Source organism: the organism of the source record quoted next, unplaced genomic scaffold (assembly GCF_019419815.1).
Source record: "Pyrus x bretschneideri cultivar Hongxiangsu unplaced genomic scaffold, Pyrus_bretschneideri_v1 Contig8, whole genome shotgun sequence".
NCBI lineage: Eukaryota > Viridiplantae > Streptophyta > Magnoliopsida > Rosales > Rosaceae > Pyrus > Pyrus x bretschneideri.
In genome coordinates this window covers 7,460,238-7,481,064 of record NW_025999820.1, presented here as the reverse complement: position 1 = coordinate 7,481,064, position 20,827 = coordinate 7,460,238, and the positions used below count along the sequence as shown (strand labels likewise).

General features: G+C 38.6%; 5 protein-coding genes across 5 annotated transcripts; 1 reads left to right on the top strand and 4 right to left on the bottom strand.

Annotated features, from left to right (window-relative positions):
* Positions 1 to 1,291: 1,291 nt before the first annotated feature.
* Positions 1,292 to 3,572, top strand: LOC103932798 (lipid phosphate phosphatase epsilon 2, chloroplastic). The gene is made up of 4 exons (XM_009342440.3): positions 1,292 to 1,850; positions 2,230 to 2,455; positions 2,863 to 2,936; positions 3,277 to 3,572. Exons 1-4 carry the CDS (start codon positions 1,503 to 1,505, stop codon positions 3,496 to 3,498), a joined length of 870 nt encoding a protein of 289 aa, XP_009340715.2. The 5' UTR covers positions 1,292 to 1,502; the 3' UTR covers positions 3,499 to 3,572.
* LOC103932797 (putative pentatricopeptide repeat-containing protein At3g47840) lies at positions 3,532 to 6,381 on the bottom strand. The gene has a single exon (XM_009342439.3). It carries the CDS (start codon positions 6,219 to 6,221, stop codon positions 4,089 to 4,091), a length of 2,133 nt encoding a protein of 710 aa, XP_009340714.2. The 5' UTR covers positions 6,222 to 6,381; the 3' UTR covers positions 3,532 to 4,088.
* Positions 6,382 to 6,670: 289 nt separating this feature from the next.
* On the bottom strand, positions 6,671 to 9,528 carry LOC103932796 (mannan endo-1,4-beta-mannosidase 7). Its single transcript, XM_009342438.3, has 5 exons — positions 9,065 to 9,528; positions 8,387 to 8,581; positions 8,033 to 8,155; positions 7,513 to 7,715; positions 6,671 to 7,448 (listed from the first exon to the last, which is right to left on the bottom strand). The coding sequence occupies exons 1-5, from the start codon at positions 9,395 to 9,397 to the stop codon at positions 6,992 to 6,994; spliced, it is 1,311 nt and encodes a 436-aa protein (XP_009340713.2). The 5' UTR covers positions 9,398 to 9,528; the 3' UTR covers positions 6,671 to 6,991.
* A 531-nt stretch (positions 9,529 to 10,059) lies between these two features.
* On the bottom strand, positions 10,060 to 13,497 carry LOC103932832 (GTPase ERA-like, chloroplastic). Its single transcript, XM_048575228.1, is given in 13 exon segments — positions 10,060 to 10,824; positions 11,001 to 11,069; positions 11,233 to 11,334; positions 11,440 to 11,538; positions 11,909 to 11,981; positions 11,983 to 12,023; positions 12,123 to 12,239; positions 12,313 to 12,453; positions 12,666 to 12,820; positions 12,918 to 13,191; positions 13,193 to 13,237; positions 13,239 to 13,381; positions 13,488 to 13,497. Coding segments are annotated over 13 exon segments (1,356 nt in total). The 3' UTR covers positions 10,060 to 10,737.
* A 540-nt stretch (positions 13,498 to 14,037) lies between these two features.
* On the bottom strand, positions 14,038 to 17,879 carry LOC103932799. The gene is made up of 4 exons (XM_009342442.3): positions 17,536 to 17,879; positions 16,145 to 17,001; positions 14,677 to 15,117; positions 14,038 to 14,430 (listed from the first exon to the last, which is right to left on the bottom strand). Exons 2-4 carry the CDS (start codon positions 16,995 to 16,997, stop codon positions 14,255 to 14,257), a joined length of 1,470 nt encoding a protein of 489 aa, XP_009340717.2. The 5' UTR covers positions 16,998 to 17,001; positions 17,536 to 17,879; the 3' UTR covers positions 14,038 to 14,254.
* Positions 17,880 to 20,827: the final 2,948 nt, after the last annotated feature.

Genomic DNA, 20,827 nt, shown 5'->3' with positions numbered 1-20,827 from the left:
GTTGCTACGTTTTCTTATACTTTAATTGAATGGCGCTCAAGATTATGCACAAATTAGGAAGGCTTTGCCAGAGTTGGAATCTTATGCGACTTTCGTTAGTGTTAATGCTGGAATTTTCTGGTTTGTTTTCAAGCGTGCGTGTCATATGATTCGTTTGTTTATTATGCGTTTTGTAGTGGTGGTTGGGTGTATATTTGTCATTATTTCCGGAAAAAATTAAACAAATTAGAATAAAGGTAAACTTGAAAACGAGATGCATGACTTTGAAATATATCCATTCCCAATTTGAACAAGATATTCAATGAGGGACCATCTGAACGATCGCATAACATTGCAAAAGACAGATCAGGAAGAGACATCAAAAGACCCATCAAGTTTCAAGATTAATTCTTCAACAGTTTGGGAACTGGTGGTTATTAAGTTATGCCTGGAGACTTGTTTTATGCCTTTATTGTAATGTTATGTCTTATTCTCTTCCCTATAACTTTGCTGGAAACAGGAGATGTATTTAGTTTTTGGAGATAAGACAATATAACTCTATGAGTTTATCAATCAAAGAACTCTTTTTGCTTCCAATTGCTTTATTGCTAGCTGCTTCTATTTCCTATTCTCTGCGGGATAACCTGACCTGCATCAATATCATAGCCAAGCAATGATGTTAGCGACCTAAGATAGTAACTCTGGTAGAGGAAGAAGCAAGTTATTACGTGATGCTAGAGATATACGCAAATCTTTATTCAACATGTATTATTACGAAAGTGATGCTCTTATCAACCAAAACTATTAGCCCTTGTTGTTAACACATTATTCTTAGGGGTATCCAATTGGGATTCTTATGGATTTTAGAAGAATTTGGCGGTGTATTTAAAAGCTCCATTAATATCCATTAAACTTCATAACAAAATCCGCATAAAATTTCTTTCAAATTCACATATAGTTTATGTGAATTCGTTAAAATTCACGTGAAATCTATATAAATTCATTAGCAGTTGTACGACTTTATCAGAGTCCATAATTTTATTAAAATTCATCAAAATCTCAAGTAAATACACTTCTCTGAATTTAATGAGAAAAGACTCTCAAAAGTTGGACTTTCATAGACTTTTCATCCCCTCATGTTTGTGCCACAATTTTCGTGCCAATATTATAAAATGGCAGAAAATTAGAGATTTACTTTAAGAGAATCTTCTTCACATTTCTCAATTTAATTCCTAAATAAGAAAATAAAAATAGACGTCGTGTATGATGAATTAGGTCAACTAAAAGTTTATTGCGTGATATTATCTAGAAATAGGGGTAAAATATGTGTGACGAAAGCACTGTGAGTCCTCATGCGGCCACAAACAAAAGTTTGATACTTTCTGAAATTTTCCCGGAAAATAGCAGATTCCTGTTTAGATTTTTCTCATCATGCGCCATTTGTTGCTTCTTCCAAATCCGCCATAAGAACGTTGAAAAATGGCTTTCAGTCTACGCACTCAGTCCCACTTCATCAATAAACCATGCCATCATCAGCAGCCACCAATTTTTTCCACCACCCAAACCTCAGAATCTTCCCCCGCCGTTCTTATCGGCTCAAATCTCTGAAACCCATTTCTTCTTTTCCCAGATTTCCCGCCAAAAAACTGGATTTCTCAGGTGGATTCGTCCCCAAGAAAGCTGTTTCGGGGCGGAGGAGCAGAGTCATGGCTTCGAATTCCATGATTGAGCTGATAAAGATGCTGCCTTCTCGAAACGCCGACGGCGAAGACGGCGGCGGAGAGATTCAACCTGAAGATTACATTGATGGTTCTTCAGAGTTGAGTCCTTTGATTGTGGATAATGGGTTGGAATCGAAACTCAATCGACTGGTAGGTTTCATGTTTTCTTTTCTATTTTTTTTCATAGAAGCCCTTGATAGCATTACACTTCGGAATAAAAAAATAAAAAAACTAATGAAAATGATTTGAAAATTTTGAGGTTTAAAGAAAATAATAAGACGAAGAATAAAGTAAATAGTACAATGATTAATTTTTTAGTGTAAAAATATGATTTTTCGTTAAAATCAACTATACTTACAACTTTTCTTTAAAGTTCAAAAAAACAAAAAAAGGCTTCAAACCCGATACTTTAGAACTAATAATTAATAAAAGCACGACCTCGAAGTGTTTTGTATAAAACTTATAGTTGTCGGGGTTTTTATTTTTTGTTGGAATGATGTTAAGGGATTGGTTTGGGTTGTGGATGCAGAGCAAGTGGATTATATCTGCCCTTTTTGCTGTGGTGATTCTGTGGAGGCATGATGGAGAAGCCCTGTGGGCTGCAATGGGGTCTGTTGCAAATTCAATCCTATCTGTTATACTCAAAAGGATACTGAACCAGGAGAGGCCAATTCAGTCGTTGAGATCGGAGCCTGGAATGCCTTCTTCCCACGCACAATCCATCTTCTACATTGTTACGTTCACGATTTGGTCAAGTAATCTCTCTTGTCCCTGTTGATATTGTGTTTTTTCTGTTAACTGAATGCTCTAGGTTGAGATGCAATGTATGCTTTTCAGCGGTAGAGTGCCCGCCCTCTTGCACCCAAGTTGAATCCCCCTCCCCGTAGATTGAGTATATCGCCTTTGCGGAGAGCTGGGAAATTTTAAACTTTGGTTTGGTAAATCATCTTTTTGTGGGATATCAAATTGGTGTACCATGTTTCATATGAAAGAAAAAGTACTTCTTTAGGGGGTTTTCTGGTGCGACTTTATCTCTGCTCTGATACCATGAAAGATGTCGGAATTCAATGAAAACTAGTTTTCTTGTTCTTGTCAGTCAAATATCAATTTGATACCTCTGTTTTCTCATCCAATAATGGTACCTGTGTGTGTGTTATTGCAGTTGTGGAATGGCTAGGGGTAAATGTAATTACCTTGACCATCGGTGCGTTTGCCTTAGCGTTTGGAACATATTTTGTAAGTATTCAATCTTGTTCTGCATTCAGTTAAATAATGCTTTGAAGCTTGGCTACATATTTGAGAGTGTTCAAGTTCTTAAGTTGATCCCCTACTCAAAACATAACAAATTTGCTAACCACCCTTAATTGGTGTTGAGCATTACGACCATATTATGTGTCACTAGATGAGTTTGATTTAATCTACCGGTACACAAATCTTAGAAATTGAATTCATCCAATGGTGTGTAATGTGGTGGTAAAGCTCTTAAATCTCAATAGACGCTGCAATGCAAAAAATTTAACAACCAACGATATGCTTTTAGATTGCTTATGTATATCTTTACTATTCATTTTTGCAGACATGGTTACGAGTCTCGCAAAAACTTCATACGCTTAGCCAAGTCATTGTGGGTGCTGCATTCGGAACCATTTTCTCCATCTTTTGGTTCTGGTCATGGAATGCTTTTGTGCAGAAAGCGTTTGTTTCCACTTTATGGGTTCAAATAGTTGTAGGTTTGGGGGCTGCTGGATTTTGCCTAGGATTTCTTGTGCATGTAATTCGTAATTGGTTTAGGGCTTAGGGCTTAGGGATGAAAGGTGAAAAACCATGTAAATTGAAAAAACGTATGAATGAGTGACAAAATGATTCGAACAATATCTTCTTGTTTCGACAGTTAACTGTATAGGAGAAAAACTTACATGCAACCCGGACTTCTTGAACCCAGCATGCAGCACCCTTTGAAATATATTGATGCAGCACTTTTCTGGAAAACTTTCTCGAGTGAATATCAAATTGCGAGCAAACATAGTTTCGCAAAAATAAGTGCTAATCATCTGAATATGAAGATCTGGTGTTATCAGTTAGCCCTCTGATGTTGACAAAGCCGAAACCTCTACTGAAGCATGCAATTTCGCAGATGAGATAGTTCGAGAGTTTCCATGCCTCCGATAATGCTTGACCTCTTAACGTGACCCTGGATCCAGATTTTCCCGTGATTTCCAATCCTCGAGCCACGGCTAAAGAAGCAATTTCATCTGGTTCCATATGGTTCTTTACTACATAACTATGCCCTGAGAAACTCTCCACATAATATAAACTGGACTTTTGCAAGGAATCGGACGTACTCCATCAAATCGGAGAGATTAGCTTTAAGTTTTAATGGATTAAATACTAATCTTCAGCGTCGATTAATGAAGAACCAATTTCCTGAATAGTATCTTCTGCCTTCGAAGCTAGTAATTCCAGTACACTGTATATATCATCAGCTTGTGGATGAGATTGATCTCTGGCAACAAATGCAGAAAGTCGATCCCTGACCTTTATCCAAGACCATCCCGGCTCCTTAATTACCCCCTTTGATCTCATCATTTTCCTTACTTCTGCTGCTTCCCTCCATTTTCCTTTATCAGCATAAATGTTAGCTAGGGTTATGTGAGTCACAGCACAATTCGGGTCCAATTTAAGGATCTCATCTGCAGCACGTCTTCCACAGTCGACATCACCATGGAGCCTACAAGCTCTAAGGAGAATAGACCAAACAACATCATCCTGTTGAACTGGCATACATTTGATCATATGCTCTGCCTCACTTAACCGTCCAGCTCGACAGAGGAGATCAATCATGCAGCCGTAGTGTTCTTTTGCAGGATTAATCCCAAAGTCATTTTTCATTGAACTGAAGTAGCGGAAACCAAGATCAACCAATCCAGCATGGCAACAAGCAACAAGAACACCGATGAAGGTCACCGAGTCTGGTTTCAGACCAACCCTAGGAATCTTCTCAAACAGATCAATGGCTTCTCGGTAGTACCCATGTTCAGCATATCCATTAATCATTGCCGTCCATGAAATAATATCATCAAGTTCTGCCACATCGAAGATCCTTGCAGCTTCTTTTATACTTCCACATTTCGAATACATATTCACTAGAGCACTTTGTACCATAGATGTAAACTCTAAACCGACAGACACAACATGAGCGTGCAGCTGCTTCCCTTGCTCAAGCATTGCCATACTTCCACAAACACTCAATACACTAGCAAGAGCAAACTCATTTGGTTTTGGTCCATCCCTTCTCATCCACGACAAATACTGAAAAGCTTCTTCCCCATAACCTCCTTGAGAATACCCAACAATTACAGCGCTCCATGAAACAATATCTTTTCTGCTCATCTCATGAAACACCTTAGAACCTGAAGCCAAACGCCCACATTTGGCATACATGGTCACAACGGAATTTCCCACCGACAACGAAGAGATAAAACCCCTGTGTAAAACGTGGGCATGCAATTGTTCACCCCATTCAACTCTAGCAAGACTGGCAACTCCAGAGATAACGCCTGCAAAAGTGTATTCATTAGGACTTACACCGGCTTCTTGCATTCTTTTAAACGCTTTGATTGCACGGTCCTCTTGACCCCTCCAGAGGTATGTTGTAATGATTGATGTCCATGAAACAACATCCTGTATCCTCATTTTTTCAAACAATTGCAACCCATAGTCTAATTTGCCACATTTGTTGTACATGGTGGCAAGAGAGTTCGTCACAAATGAGCTCTCATCAAACCCCTTCTTCATTGTTTGCGTGTGAATCGCTCTCCCATATTTCAAAGCCCTCAAATCAGCACACGCCTTCAACGAGATAGCAAACACATACGCGTCATACTGCACCTTCGACCTCCACATTTCAGAAAAATACTCCAACCCCTCCACATTGTAACCGGCACGAACAAGCCCGGTTATAACAGTAGTCCAAGACACCACATTTCTTATCGGCATTTCATCAAAAACCCTACATCCCTGCTCAATCTTACCAATCTTCATATACATGTCGAGAAGCGCACTGCCCACGAAGACCGAATTCACAAAACACGATTTTATCGAGTACCCATGTATTACTTCTCCATAAGACAAGTTCAAACCAAGTCCACAAGCCTTTAATGCAACACTAAGAACAAAGGGGTCCATGCAGATTGCAGGCTGAACCCACATGTGCGAAAACAAAACCAATGCCTCAGAGGGATCAGAGACACCAACGTAGCCTGAAATCATATTGGTCCATGAAATCTCATCTCTCTGAGGCATTTTATCGAACATGTTCCGGGCGTCTCCAACTTCACCTGTTTGAACCAGCTGCTTCAATTGAGCGTTGAGTTCAAGCATATCTACGTCATTACCCAATTGGGTTTTCTGCTCTAGATGGTCTGGTTTTGTCTCCGGAAGAAGAGGGTTTCTGCATTCTGTATGGGCGAAGGCTGAAGCTGTAAATATTCTTCGAATATGAGGTCTAATTGATAAAATCATGTTCTGCTTTGTTCACCGACCATGAGAATCGTTGGGCGCCTACAAGACATACGCGCGCAACTTTTTTCTGGCTATTTGTCTAATTGACATGGGCTCAACTCAATCTTAATCACAAATACTACATAAGGCGTAACAAATACGCGTAAGATTATTAATTTATGTGTTATAATAATCATACATAATATGTTTAGTATCAATAAATAAAATAGATGTTGTATTGTCATAATATAGGTGACCACCATATGACGGTTTTATGATCAATCAAAAAAATTTATCATTTTTGAAGAGGTAATGAGTTCACATCCCATGTGTCCCATGGACGACACTAGTTGAATAAAAGAAGAAAAAAAAGCAATGGTTATAGCATAAAGAAACTTTGAAGTATAATAATTCACATGTTATAATATGAGTAGACGATATGATTGATATGACATCAATCTACTATAATATTAATAAATAAATTTGTTATATTATAATATGAGTAGATTAATAATACCCCGAAGCAATATGTTACATGCCTTAAGAGGTTTAAACATGTTTCGCTCCCGAAGCTATCTGGTTTTCTACAAACAGAAAACTTGCTGAAAAACTCACTCCACACTTACAACATAAGTACGAGATGTCGAGTTCGGGACATGTAGGGCAAAGAAAAAGCGCAGTATACTATACGTGTAACACAAGTTTCCTTCGTGGACGAAAAACGTTTCATCCGAATCATCTCTAAGAGAGGAAACCCTAAACAGCAAACCTCAAAAGGGTAATGCATATGATCAATTTCTTATAGGTTTGCCTTTGTGTCTACCCAACCATTCAGCCCTTCTAATGGCCCTTGCCCTCCTCCACATCCGAGCATTTCTTCTCCGCGCAAAAATCTTCCGAATCTGATTGAGCTTGTGAGACTGTTGAGCAATCACATTTTCTGTTGAGGGATTCTGACTCAGAACTATGTCGTATCCATCACGGAAAGAGTCCATGCCTTCGGTGAGAAGCTGCCAGAATAGTCCCCCGGCAGCTGCTCCTCCTCTTTTTGCCGAAAAGTATATCTTGGAGTACACCGTGTTGAAGAGCAGGTCTCTTTGGTAGGTGCTGAAACCAGGATCCTTCCAAGATTTCCCAAATTCTGCGATGAATATTGGCTTTCGGAGAATGTTCTGCGCATCTTGGATGTGGGTGTTGAGCCAGTTGTTCAAGAAAGTGAGCTGAGTTTGATCATTTGAGCTAGACAACCTGCTCAAGCAAAAACCGGTATAAGTACAACAAAGATGTGATCCTGCAAGTTAAACATATTTACCATTGATCAGGATATGAGTGAACTGTTGCAAAATCGATGCCAGGAATCCGATTATTCGCGATAAAGTCTGTTCCGATGTTGAAAGGGGGATTGAGACTCATCCTCTGAGGTATTGCTTGTCCATAAAATCCCTCTAGACCAGCTTCCAGTAAGTGGTTTCTGTCTATTGACTTCACGTGAGAAGCCATTTCCATTATCCATGCCTGTTAATATGAACACCAATTAGTAAAAATCTGACATCAAAAGAAAATCCATCTTTAATTAGCAATGCACAACACATAAAAATGGTAGCTGCAATTGGTAATTCGCAGTTTAGCCATCCATACTTCGCTATTTCTGGCATTTATGCTGATTTACGAGGGGAAAAACTTGCGTAGGGGCACCTGGATCACGTCATCTATATGGTAGTTCTAACAAAAGCGTGGAATTCCTTGTCCTTTATTCTCACCCGACCCCTCGCTGGTCTATCTGATATTGGTATGAAAGATTAAAATGGATAATTAAGATATTGCTTTTTAACCTGAATAGTCCTTCCCGAAGGATCTGATGTGCATCGAGGTTCATTAATAAGTTCCCAGGCCATAATTGTTGGGTCATCTTTGTAGTGAACTCCAGTGTAGCTGTTATATCTGTTAAGAACAGTCTGCGAAAAATTCGATCTAAATTAGAAATGAAGATCCTGCATATTCATAAACAGAAAAGGCTCGTCGCAGACTAAGGCTCGCTTGGTGCCTAGGATCGGCTTTGGATTGGAAAATACACTATACTCAACGTACTTTGAGTAACTCGTATCTTCAACATACGATGGATTTTATGAGTTATCCAATCCAATCCAATCTTAGGCACTAAACGAGCGCTTATTGCTTTCACTTACGGTTACATGGTTCTTGTAGTAACCCTTCACAATGGGGTTCCTGAAGAAATCGTCATCAGATGTGAGGTGCTGCCCTTGACTTCTTGCCCAATTCACATACTGCTTTCTTCCTCCAAAGCTCTCATAGTTGTTCACCAAGCTTAATATCAGCTTAATTCCATATCTTCTGGCCTCAGCTATAACAAAATCCAACCCCTTCAAAACCAAAATCCAAACGAAAACATTTACGAAAGTCCCCATCATTGCATGCTTTTTTAATATTCTGCACTTGTTCCTAGGATTGGATTGGATTTAGATGACTCAACAGATTGAAAGTACGTTGAAGGAAGAAAGTTTGTACGAGTTGAAAGAAGAGACAGATCACTCATGAATGAAACTTATCCCATCAAACCCCCACAAAATGGTAGGACCAACACCTTATAGTTTAATCCAATTCCTTCGTTTGGGACAAACTTTGGCCTTCGTTTCTTACTTCAGGGTACTCTGAGGCCTTGTTTGGTCTGAATTGGAATGAATAACTCACTATATTCATACTAAAATAAAAGCGTGGTATCCAATCCAACTCAATTGTAAAGAACAAACGAGGCCCAATTCAGTGACTTATCCAATCCAATCCAATCCTAGGCAGCGTGACGACAAGAAAAACAAAGAGTAGAGCAGAAGTATGAGAGGAGGAACCTTAAACATTTGCTCATTGTATAAGCCAGGGGAGAACTGAAGAGGCCTGTAACCTCCATCACTGAAAGCCCAAGTTCGAGCCACGGTGAGTCCGTGGCTAGTTGCTTCACGGAAAACAGAAGAGACTTTGTGCCTCTGAGACGGGTCGGAAGCCACATACATTAGCCAGTAGCCGTTGAAGCCGTTTGCATAGTAAGGGCTGCCGTTGAGAAGAAAATGCACTCCCCTCACTCTGATGAAATTATCACCTGCTGCTGAAACATGGATTGGAGTAATAAAACACTGTCCGTGGATTAAAATTGCTAAAAGAAGAGCAAAAGATGGATGCTTCATCTTCTCCAAGTATGGATGAAATGTTTGCAGTCGGATAAAAAGCTTGGAGGTGGAGGTGGAGGTGGATTTGTTTGTTCTGGTACAATTGCAAATAAATAGAGAAAAAGAGATACTAGTGACCGACACAACAGAGGACCTGCTGAAATCAATGACAAATTCTTGAGTAGGAGCTTTTGCGACAAGTCACTTAGTTATTTTAAGATATATACACGGCAAATAATTTATATGTCATGGATACACTGTCATATTAGCGTTTCGTGTCAATGAACTAAATAAATGCGTAAATTTTGCTCTATATATTCTTGTTTTATAAGCACAAGACGCCACTAACATTTACCAATGTCATGTAAATTGTTATCATCCACAAAATAAATTTGGTCATACAGACACTCAGCTACCTGTGTCTTGCACCAACAGTGCAGAAAATATTATGGCCACATTTATTTGATAGAACCCGTGATATGATGCACTATGTCATGAATAATGAGATGCCAAGCTATCACCTTTTATGTCCATGGAAACTGCAATGCCAAACATGTGGGGTTTCCTTGAAAACAAAGTTTGAAAATGTTTCCTTAATATTATATTAAACACAAGGCGTCATTGTAACAATGACTTTTGGACTATAACTCGGATTGCATTTTCGTTCCTGTATTCGAGTATAAGATTTAGTAATCTTCAAACATATTTTGGTAGAAACACCGGTAAAGGTTACAATACAAGAAACAAGTCTCGTAACGCTACATTTGTGGGACCAAGTTCTCCTGCTAGACAAACCCCCTTCACCCAAAAAAACCAAAACCCTACTATTCCGTATTCAATTTTTCTTGAGAAATATACATAAACAGAACGGGTTATATATTCTTAAAATGAAAAATATGTTTGAACCGTCGTTATTCAAGCATAATTGCCATTGTAAGCTTTAACTTTTAATGTGTCCTATCTACCCACCATGCGCATTAACATAGTTGAACTTGACGCTGCACTTCAGCCCATGTGAGGAGAATTATCCCCACTCTGTTTGTGGTTTTAAGGGGTAGGATTTTGACATGATGGTGCCACAAGGCATGCCAAAGCCATATCTGGCCATCATTGAAAGCGACGATGCCCATCATCATTCACCTGCTTCAAACATCCCACGTTACGGGAAACCTACCTACACTTTGATGGGCTTCAACATTTCTGATGGGCTTGTGTGTAGTCAAAAAGGAACGGGAGGCATCTACGTTAATCAACGACATCAAAGCCATCTCAAAGAAAACACTCGTGTAGCCTAAATGATACGGCCATCCTCGCTTGTGTTCTCCAATGGATACGGACAGGTTGTAGAGGCCCCAACATCAAAATGCTTGAATTTGACCCCCATAGCCATAATTCTTCAAAAGAACTTCGTCTTGCCGCCAATTCTCTTTAACCTTCACTTCAACCTGTTTAAAGCATGAATATAGTCCTGTAAGGTGGATATCTTCTATATAAGACGTGACGAACAAAGTAAAAGTGAGGAGATAATGCTGCAGCCCAACTACCCACAGAATGTATTAAGCGCAGGACAATGGCCAATTAAAACAATTTGACATAGTTTGTGCACAGATATCGGTCATACTTTCTTCTGCAAAAAGTTTTCTATGTCGAGTCGAGCAGCAGTTGCAAGTAGTTTCAGAGCTCTCCCTTCCTACAAAATGATTCAGGATATAAACTCAGCGATCGAGCTATCTAGCTTTTTGTGATACATGCCTTTATGCACCATATCAAATTAAATCTTTGATCAAGAAGATAAATAAAGTTCGATATAGTTTGCATGAAGCGGACAAAATATGCAACTGAAGATTACCTACTTTTCCAATAACAATGATCTTCTGTGAGTTTTTTTCAACGACAATTTCCACTTGTATAAAATCTTTTGCCATTGGCCTAGTTTTGTAGCTCACGACATTCACCTGGTGAAAATCAACTAGAAATATTATCTTCTTCTTTTGGCTTCTCTCTAGGGATGGGGTACCATTCCTCACAAGCCAAATCTTTTGAGCTTCTAAACTACTTACCTGACATGAATAAGGAATCTCCTTACGGTATTGCATAAAGATCTTTTCTCGAACAATTTCAGATACAAAGAATCTTTCTGGGTGCTCACTGACAATGTCCTAAGAATTCATAAAGAATAAAGATAAGTTATCCATACATGAAAATAACACTTTTGGATATTCTTGAGAGGTATAAATTTACACTTTGAATAAGAATACGGAAGACAAATTTTTACTACTGCTTAAGGGGAACTTACTTTCAAAAGTTCAACACCAATGCAGTTTTCTCTTTAGGATGGGAATGTGAGGTCTGATTGTAGAAAGTCTTATGACATTTATTACTACCGTGCGATTTCTGCACATGAATCCTAATGGTTGGGATAAGGCGAGAATAGAACATTCACGGCCATGAAACAGGAACACCATTAAGGACTTTAGCTTCAAAGAAAGGGAGGGCAATCATGAGCCTATAACATGAAATTCCAAGTACCTTCGGATAATATGCTGGCCCATAACGAATTTGTGATAAAATCCAATGCTTGACATCTTCCACTCCCTGTCCTCACAGGTATGACCTCGTCAACGTTTGTAAATTTCTCGTACCACTGTAAAAGATGTAATTCTTATTTAGGATAAAAAAAAGTAGCTTAGACAACAAGATCCGGAAACTAAGTGTGTAGTTATACGCGTAAACAAATGCTGACCTCTAGTTTCTTTGCAATTTCACCAGGTTTAATCAAATCCTTCTTATTCATAACCAGCAAAATGGGCGGCAAGCTTTCCGTCTGGTTACCTACACCTTCTTCCAACACTTCATCAATCTAGAAACGAGAAAATGACCTAAGGACAAGAGGACAAAGTTTCATATGCAATCCTACAAATGAAGAAGCATACTTTTTCAGGCACTTTTCATGCATCAACAAGAACAACTACACAGTCTGCATTAACTGTAGCACTCCGGACATTCTTCATCATCATAGAATCCAACTTGTGCATTCTCTTCTCCATAACACCCGGTGTGTCATACAGTATCATCTACACACAAATCCTTATGTCAAACCTATATGCATCACCAGAACTTCAGAAACCATCAATAAAGTATTACTTCTGTGCAAAACAAGATATTAGTCGGCTCTTAATCCCGAACCTTAGAAACTTCACCGTATTAACATTTCCTTTATATTTCCTTGTATATCAAGTAATCGAACTATACCATTATAAACAACTGAATTAAAACCAATAACAACATCAGCTAAGAGATAGTCTGTGCCAGAACAGATACCGAGAATTCGATGCCGGGTAGTCTGAGGTTTGTCAGTAACAAGGGACAACTTCTGACCAACCATTTGATTCGAAAGTGTACTCTTTCCCACATTCGGCTTCCCCAGCACGGCCACATACCCTGCATTTTCACTCAATCAAACCCACAACTCCAAATAACACCCAAAATTCCTCCGCTAAAATTAAACGAACCCAAAAGAGGTTTTATCAAATTTTACCGCTCCGATGATTTGGGTCGGCGACGTACTCGTGCTCCTCCATCTCGTACTCATCGAGCAAAGCCATGTTTCTGTCAGGCTTCTCACTCCGAGACAGCAAAGAAGACTCGTCCTCCGAATAATCGTACTCTTCTTCCTCCTCCTCCTCCTCCTCCCCTGCATCTTCTTCTTCTCCTTCTTCCTCTTCCTCCTGGGATTGTTCTTGTTCGGTGATCCTGAGACGCTGATTTGTAGCGGCTAATACAAGTTTTGGAGTCCAATTTCTTCTATTTTTTTGCCTGGAATTGTGGGTATTTGGAGAAATGGGGGAAGAGACAAGTGGTGGTGGTTTTGGGTTGTGAAGAAGTTGGAATGGCGGTAACGGGTGGGGGAGTTTTCTCTGGGAAGAGTTGCTGACATGTGCAGAGCTAGCTCCGTTGTCGGAGCTCCAGAGTACCTGATTACACTCTCTCCCTCTGTTTTATCTTACCAGTGGATAAACCTCTTAAGACGGCGTCGTTTATTATTTTCCCATTTTTTGGACCTTTTTATTTGGGAGCTATATTCACGTTATCGTTGTATTCAAATTACCTCTCACCATTTGAATTTCTAGCTCAATTTATCTTTTTTGTTTACAAGATGGAATTGTATATCATTTTAATATAGAGAGAGGGAAATTTAAACTCGAGAACAAGAGTACGAGAAAGGACGGATCCAAGTCCAAGGGGTCAACTTGAGTTCCAGAACCCCATTAAAGTTGGAAAACATAGGGAAAAGATCGACGGAGGACTGTTAGATGAAATGCCTCTCAGACAGTATTCAACAGGCTTTGGCACTTTACTCAACAGCCCTCAGGACAAGCTTTAGCGGCCCGCCTTGGTAGGTAAAGCTTCGCATCATACCTTCCAACTTGTCAATATAACTAGGAAGATAACGAAATGCTCTGCAAGTGCTCGGCTAAATTTAAATGAAACCCAAGTGACGAATATCGCAAAAACAGAATCGAATATCGCCAAATCAAACTGCACGTATCCTACCATGCACAAGAACAATTTCTAGTAACTAGGGCACCGGAAAACTGATCCCCGATGAGCGCAAATCAAAAATCACTAAATCAGACGAATACTTAACGGGCATAGAATTGTGTATAAACGCTTCGAGACAAACCGAAGCTCAAACCTTATGACTTCAAACTTTAATTATTTTCTGTAGAACTGTACATCCTCAGATCATAGGAAAATCTAACTGATAAAAGAGCAAGAGAATGTTATCCACAAAGGATGTGGCATAGTATAAGACCTTTTATTTTCTCCTTCTGTTATACGGCATAGGGTCACGGGTGCAACGTAAAGTGATTATCATTTGCCTGCATCGCTACTCTCAGGAACCTCGGAATCGAAGGTTGGCGATCCCCTGCTAGACGGGATATAAGAGTATGCCAAGGCTGCAGTACCAAGTGTTAGGGCAGTCGCAATCGAGCCCCATACCCATCTTTGTCTTCTTTCCCTTCTCTCCCTGTCGCGCCGTGCCATCTCTACACGAAACAAAAAGTAAAACTTAGGTGAGCTAATAATGCGAGGTAGATCAAAGGCCCAAATGATGCACATTAGGAGGGTGCCATATGTTCAAACCTGACACAGGTTACTGGTTAAAAATGGGGAAGAAGACATAGTTCAACTGAGGTAGGCATCGAAAATGCTTTTGATTTAACAAATAATATAATACCTCAAGCCTTAGGAATCAAGAAATAAACAAGAGGCAAAAGGTATACAAGTCTCACCGAGAACGTCCTGATTCCTCTGAACCATTTCTTGATTCATTGCCTCATAGTTACGGAGTTTGTCCATCAACCGAGCAATTTCAAAGTTCTTTGACTCGATCTGAGCTTCCATCTCCAACTCCATCTCAGCCCTTATCAATCCCCTCCCGATAGAATTTGATACAAACCTAGCAAGATAAACTTGTTGGCACAGATCTTCTGCAGGATCAGAACCTAGTTGCTCAGGACCCCTTGCAGCAGCAGGATCTTCAGGGAGTGTCAATCCTACAAGAGATAATTGTTCCCTAATCCTCTGCCACTGCCTTTGCATGTTATTCAAGGATTCTTCTGCTTGCTTGCGCTTCTCAATCTCCATTATAAGGTTCAATCTCATTTCACGCAATTCAACGTCAAGGTCAGAAACAGAAAGCTGTTGCCCATGCCCGCTCTCAGATGAAAGTTCTGCACAGAGTAACAAAAAAAGTAAGTTGCTCAATACCGCCAAAAATTTATAACTGTAGTGATTTTAAATTGAACAAGGTGGATTACAGACATTCAAAGATTAAGCATCCAAATCTTGAAATCCTGTCGTAAATTGAAACCAAACTTCTGAGCTGGAGAAATTAAGTTTTCTTTTATATCTCAAAAAAACACAGAGAAGACATGCATAGAATGTTTTGATTTAATCCCCTCTTCTATGCCATTTCAAAAATTCAGAGACTAGGGTATTTATAGAGAACCGGCATGTTTGTGCCCTTAATCATAATTAGCGACTTAATACCAATCTCATAAATAATGAACCTTTTCTATGTCATAGAAAGACAGGGATGTCAATTTTCAGCAACACTGACACACCGCAAACCCAATATGAAAATGAACAGGAACTTTCAAAATGACATGACACAGTAACACAAGTAGTGCCCAACACGAAAAAACAAATTAGGATTAACTATAGCATAGGGTAGGATGAGTTAGAGTAAACTATTAATTGATATGAATCTTTAAAAAAAAAAACACTTACTAACACGAGTATCGAACACAACAGGTAAGTTCTGCTAGTACTCGGATCAGGTGGTTTTTACTTTATGAAGATCTAAGAAATGAGTTTGGTTCAAAATGAAAACATCCTGTTACTGAGTTTCTAATTCATGAGATATGCATGTCAACCAAGACAAGACACAGTTAACAAATGAGTCAAGTCATCTAACGTGACTAATTAAAAACGTAGAGTTAAAGTCGACATGCTCAACACAAATCCAAATTGACGTAAGAGCTGAAAACATATTTGCACATCCCTTCATGTATAGAAGGGAAAAGAAATATACACCATATTATATGTAAAGATACCCAACTAGGGAAAAACCAGCATATTCCAATCTTCAATCATGGTGCTCAATTAATTCACGGATATATGGGCAAAGCATATTCAAGAACAAAAAATAAGCAAATGAAAGGAAATAAATTTAACCAAAGAAGCAAAGCTACATACCATCCCAAGCATCATAAAATTCCCCCATGGGTGTACTGGTCTGTGCAGAACGCTCAGCCCAAACACTTCCCTCTCCATCCGTGTTGTAACTTGCGACGCTCATGGAGTCTTTCGGATCAAAGAAATCCTCACTTTCACTATCTCTTCCTGGACTCATGGCAGGTTGCTTCAACAACTCATCTTCCCTAGCAGAAACATTACTCAGTTCCACATTACCGCTTCTCTTGTTGGGCACATAGAAGCTATCTTCACGCTCGCTACTACTACCTAGTTCCACATTACTGCCTCTAAGTTGCCCATCACTGGTCCCAAGCTTCCCATTGCTGCTCTCGAAATGATGGACTCCATTCGAATGATGCACTTCAACAGGCTTGGGGAAAGTAAAAGTATCCAACTCATCCACAGGCAAATTTGCCACCTTTGCCTCTGCGTTGTTGACATCCCCATTGAGCTTAACCCCCTTGGCCTCAGCATCGTTGACATCCCCATTGAGCTTCTCCATATCTCCAGCTTTCTGGTGCAATGTCACATCCTGCTCCGAGTAACTCTTCATAAGCCTTGGACCACGGCGCTTGTGATTGATGATGTAAGGCGAGGGAGTAAATGAAGTAGGCGAATCCGGGAGGGGTGTGGCCTCCGGAGTAGCGTAAAGGGCCGGCGTAATCGGAGGTCGATTTGGCCTCTTCTCCGCAACGGAGGCGCTGTTCTTCCTCTCCAGCTTGGAGTCAGGAACTGGCATTGAACTCGAAAAAGGCTTGGAATTGGAATTCGGAAGAGATGACATGTCGGCGGATTTGGAAGAAGCTCCAGGTTCTAACAACCTATCTAAAGCTATGACAGTGAAAGTCGGCATGGTTCTGCATCACCAATTCATCATCATCAAAAATCCAAATCAAAAAACAACAAAATAAAACCCTAGCTGTGCAGTTATAGCCGAATCAATTCAAATTATTCAATAATCCAAAAATTAAACACTTATAATCCGATTCATTTCTTCAAGCCAATAAAACCCCAAGCCGCACAAATTCCAATTTCCACAGCAATAAACAGAATAATAATAACTACATAAGCAAATAAATCGAATCTGGAAGAATCCTAACGCTATGTTCGGTTGCCGAGAAAAAAAAAACTCACAAAAACAGAATAATCATAATTAAATAAGCAAATGAACCGAATCTGGAAGAATCCTAACGCTATGTTTGGTTGCCGAGAAAAAAAAAACTCAGAAAATCCTCCAGGTTTCGTGGAGACGACATTTCTCAGCAGTCAAACACAAACAACAAATTAATAAAATACACATGAAAAACACAATATCAAAAAAAAAAAAAAAAAAAAAAAAAACTAGACGCAGAAACAGAACACGAAGATCGGAGACAGAGTAAGAAGCATACCAGGGAGGGGGGGAGAGAGAGAGAGGGGGGGGGGGGGGGAGGGGACTCGGAAGGGGTTCAGGTGAGAGGAAGAAAAGGAGGGACGAGGAGGAGGAGAGAGGAGAGGGTGCAATTGCAATTGCAACTGCAGAGCTGAAACATTATCGAAATCCTTAGGTTTTATGGGGTTTCACCAGAAATCATCGCCGCCACCGCCCTTCTTCTTCCTGTGGTTGGTTGGGTCTTCGAACCTATCGCAACGACCGCCTCTTTTTCTCAGAGCAGCTCTCGCTCGCTATTTGGTCTCCTCCTCACACGCTGCCCGCAAATATTTCAAACTGCCCTTTTTCTATTCCGAGAATTGTACACCGAGGTTTTGCTTTTTCTCTTTTCTTTACATAAGAAAATTTACACAGTGGGACTTATACTTTTTCATTTTTGTGCAGTTACCACTTATTCTAAAACAATTTACGATTTACGGCCCAAATAATGATACATGAAACAGATATGCATCTCTTTTTAAAGAGAAAATTTGAGGTCTGACGATCGGACCTTAAGATGAACAAAAACCCTAATGCACCTCCTGTATGTAGGGCTTAACCATCTGAAAATATTTGTTTGGGGCCACATAGGACTAGTTGGACACAAGAAACTCTTATGTTCAAGGTTGTTGTCATCGCTTCACTCAACTAGGACATAGATTTAATGAGTTTCAGAAAAACTATAGAAATTGCTATGTTTTTTTTTATCTTTTTAGAAGATAAAAGGTCGAATTAACACATGATTCAGCTGCAATAAGATGGGCGTGGACTAAGATATTTAGCTTCAAGTACTCAAGTTGTGAAAATGACTTGAAAATAACAAGTGACTAAAAATACCTTAAAAATAAAACATTGTGACAGGTTGGGGCGCCAAATTGCGACAAAAAAAAAAATGATATTTTGGGTGTTATTGTAAAATCATTTTGTTCGTATGCTATTTCACAACACTGACAAAGTTCAGGTCCATTTGTGCAATTAACAGTTTGATTTAGTCAGGTACTAATTAAATTGAGTGCTGCGGTGGCCGTAGCCTGTAGGGTTTCCTCAATTGTTAAGTTATCCCTACTCATTAATAAATTACTCAACGAAAATTGTATGAAATTACCAGTTTAATCTTCTAATTAAAACATAATATGAAGAAAAAATATAGGGCAAAAATGTAATTTCACACAACTAAATTTTCCTATTTTTTATCAAAACCTGACCTACATGTAATCCTAACATATTTCTAATTAAAAAAAATATATTTCTCTATCACTCTATTCCTCTCTTTCTCTATTTCAAAAACAAAAATAAAAAAATTTCTCACACAATTTCCGTGTAACCATATGCTAGTTTTACATTCAAGATTCCTAATAAGCCCTCGTGTTTTGGTTGTGTTGATCTCGGTGCGGTGTCGTTTCGTCTGTTGCCATATTTTAAAATTTTAATGGGGAAGACGCTAGAATGAATGAGCTGATTGTTGAGTGGGAAATGGGAATCATGAATCATCTACGGCTTTTTTTCTTCCTCACTTACTCACGTTTTAATTTCTCACACATTTTTTTTTCATTATTTATGGATATTTTTACGTTACATGTGAAGTGCATTAATATTTGAATGATTGGATTTCAACTGTCAAGATCTAGACATGCAATTCAGCTGACGGTGTTATTAGTAAGACTTTAATTATGATTTGAGGCGAACTACTGATCTAATTTAAAACTCATCATGATATTACCTTTTTTCCCCGGCTGGCCTTGTTATGAAGCATCATAAATTAAGGCGCTTTGTTCATCTTTCTTGGTTTGATTGTGGGCGAACCATCAAGTGACTTGGAGTAGCTGGAGTAGAAAATTTAAGATTAAAAAGGCCAAAAAAAAAAAAAAAGAATGTGACGTTCAAAATATCATAGTGCCAAATGAGCGATTTAGAAATAAACAAAAGAACTTTCACTTATTATAAATACATCGAAATAAATGATCTGAAAAAGTAAAACGCACCGAAGTAAAAATAATATAACGAGAAACTAAATCCATTCCAAAAGCCAAAAAAAAAAAAAAAAAAAAAAGCATTAATTTAAGATAAAGGCATTTTAGCCAAAATAGTTACTGAGATTGGTATAACTCCTCAGTTTGATCCTTGAGGTTTGAAATCAATGGAACATATCCCTGAGTTTGCCCACAATCAATCATTTTTGTTGTTTTGTGAAAATCTCTACTTAATAAGAAGTAAAATGACAAGAATATCCTCAATTAATTAACAACGGACCAAAATGATTTGACAAAAATGAGGGTATTTTTGTTATTTTTTCCTTATTTAATTAAAATTTTTCATGAAATGACCAAATAAATGACAGTAAACAAACTCAGAGACCAGTCATTAACTTTAAATCTCAAGAATCAAAGTGATGAATTATACTAATTTCAGAAACTGATTTAGCTAAAATACGTAAGATAAATTAATACAGAACAAGAATGTAAAATTATTCTACCAAGCGAAAGTAGATTACAATAGCAGTAACAAGAAGATACCTGAAACTGCAAGCTGAAGGCAATGTGCAGTGCGTGCTTAAAAAAGTAATAACGTAAAAAGTTTGATTTGAATTGATTGTGTTATTGTCGGCGGTCTTTGTTTATAGCGACGACATCCAACCTCTTACTAACCGATGCTTCAAGTAATCCGAGTCGATTTAATATACTAAACTATTGTCTTCTTGCTCAAGTATTTTTCTTTTTACGTGAAAGATGAAATCGTTAGATTTCCTTGGCTTGCACATAAAGAAATAGCTAGGTGGACCATTTCTTGTTTGAACAAATTGGATTCAAGGATAAGATTTTTTCAAACATATGTTTTACGAACGGAGTTATGCCACCGTAATGATTCAAACTTGAAACTTCTTTCCGTAATAGTGGAAACAATTACCACTCTCAATTGAACATTCTTTTAGTACTTTACGGATTCAAGTTGGATATTCGCCCTGATTAATTGTTTCTCTTAAAAAACACTTATATCCACATGTATTATTGTTGAAAAGATTACTATTAGAAACATGTTGAATATTTTTTTGAACTGGTGGGTATGATTGTTTTTATATTACAATCAATATGATATACTAATCTATACTAAAGAAAAGAAAGAAAGTTTGAAAGTTGAAATCCTAATCACCTGATCAAATCATCACTTACACTTGTAAGTACTAAATGGTTGTTCCGCAATTATGTCACAAAAAAGGGAATATTTTGACGCTCTACTCTTTTATAACTGTTAGATGAGTTAAAATTTTGATATCT

Coding starts and splice junctions, on each gene's coding strand:
- LOC103932798 (XM_009342440.3), top strand. CDS start 1,503: ATGCCATCATCAGCAGCCACCAATTTTTTCCACCACCCAAACCTCAGA. Junction 2,456..2,862: donor TACGTTCACGATTTGGTCAA/GTAATCTCTCTT, acceptor GTGTTATTGCAG/TTGTGGAATGGCTAGGGGTA. Junction 2,937..3,276: donor TAGCGTTTGGAACATATTTT/GTAAGTATTCAA, acceptor TCATTTTTGCAG/ACATGGTTACGAGTCTCGCA.
- LOC103932797 (XM_009342439.3), bottom strand. CDS start 6,221: ATGATTTTATCAATTAGACCTCATATTCGAAGAATATTTACAGCTTCA.
- LOC103932799 (XM_009342442.3), bottom strand. CDS start 16,997: ATGCCGACTTTCACTGTCATAGCTTTAGATAGGTTGTTAGAACCTGGA. Junction 15,118..16,144: donor ATTTTATGATGCTTGGGATG/GTATGTAGCTTT, acceptor TACTCTGTGCAG/AACTTTCATCTGAGAGCGGG. Junction 14,431..14,676: donor GAGGAATCAGGACGTTCTCG/GTGAGACTTGTA, acceptor TGTTTCGTGTAG/AGATGGCACGGCGCGACAGG.
- LOC103932796 (XM_009342438.3), bottom strand. CDS start 9,397: ATGAAGCATCCATCTTTTGCTCTTCTTTTAGCAATTTTAATCCACGGA. Junction 7,716..8,032: donor CTTCGGGAAGGACTATTCAG/GTTAAAAAGCAA, acceptor TCATATTAACAG/GCATGGATAATGGAAATGGC. Junction 7,449..7,512: donor CACTCATATCCTGATCAATG/GTAAATATGTTT, acceptor TTGCTTGAGCAG/GTTGTCTAGCTCAAATGATC.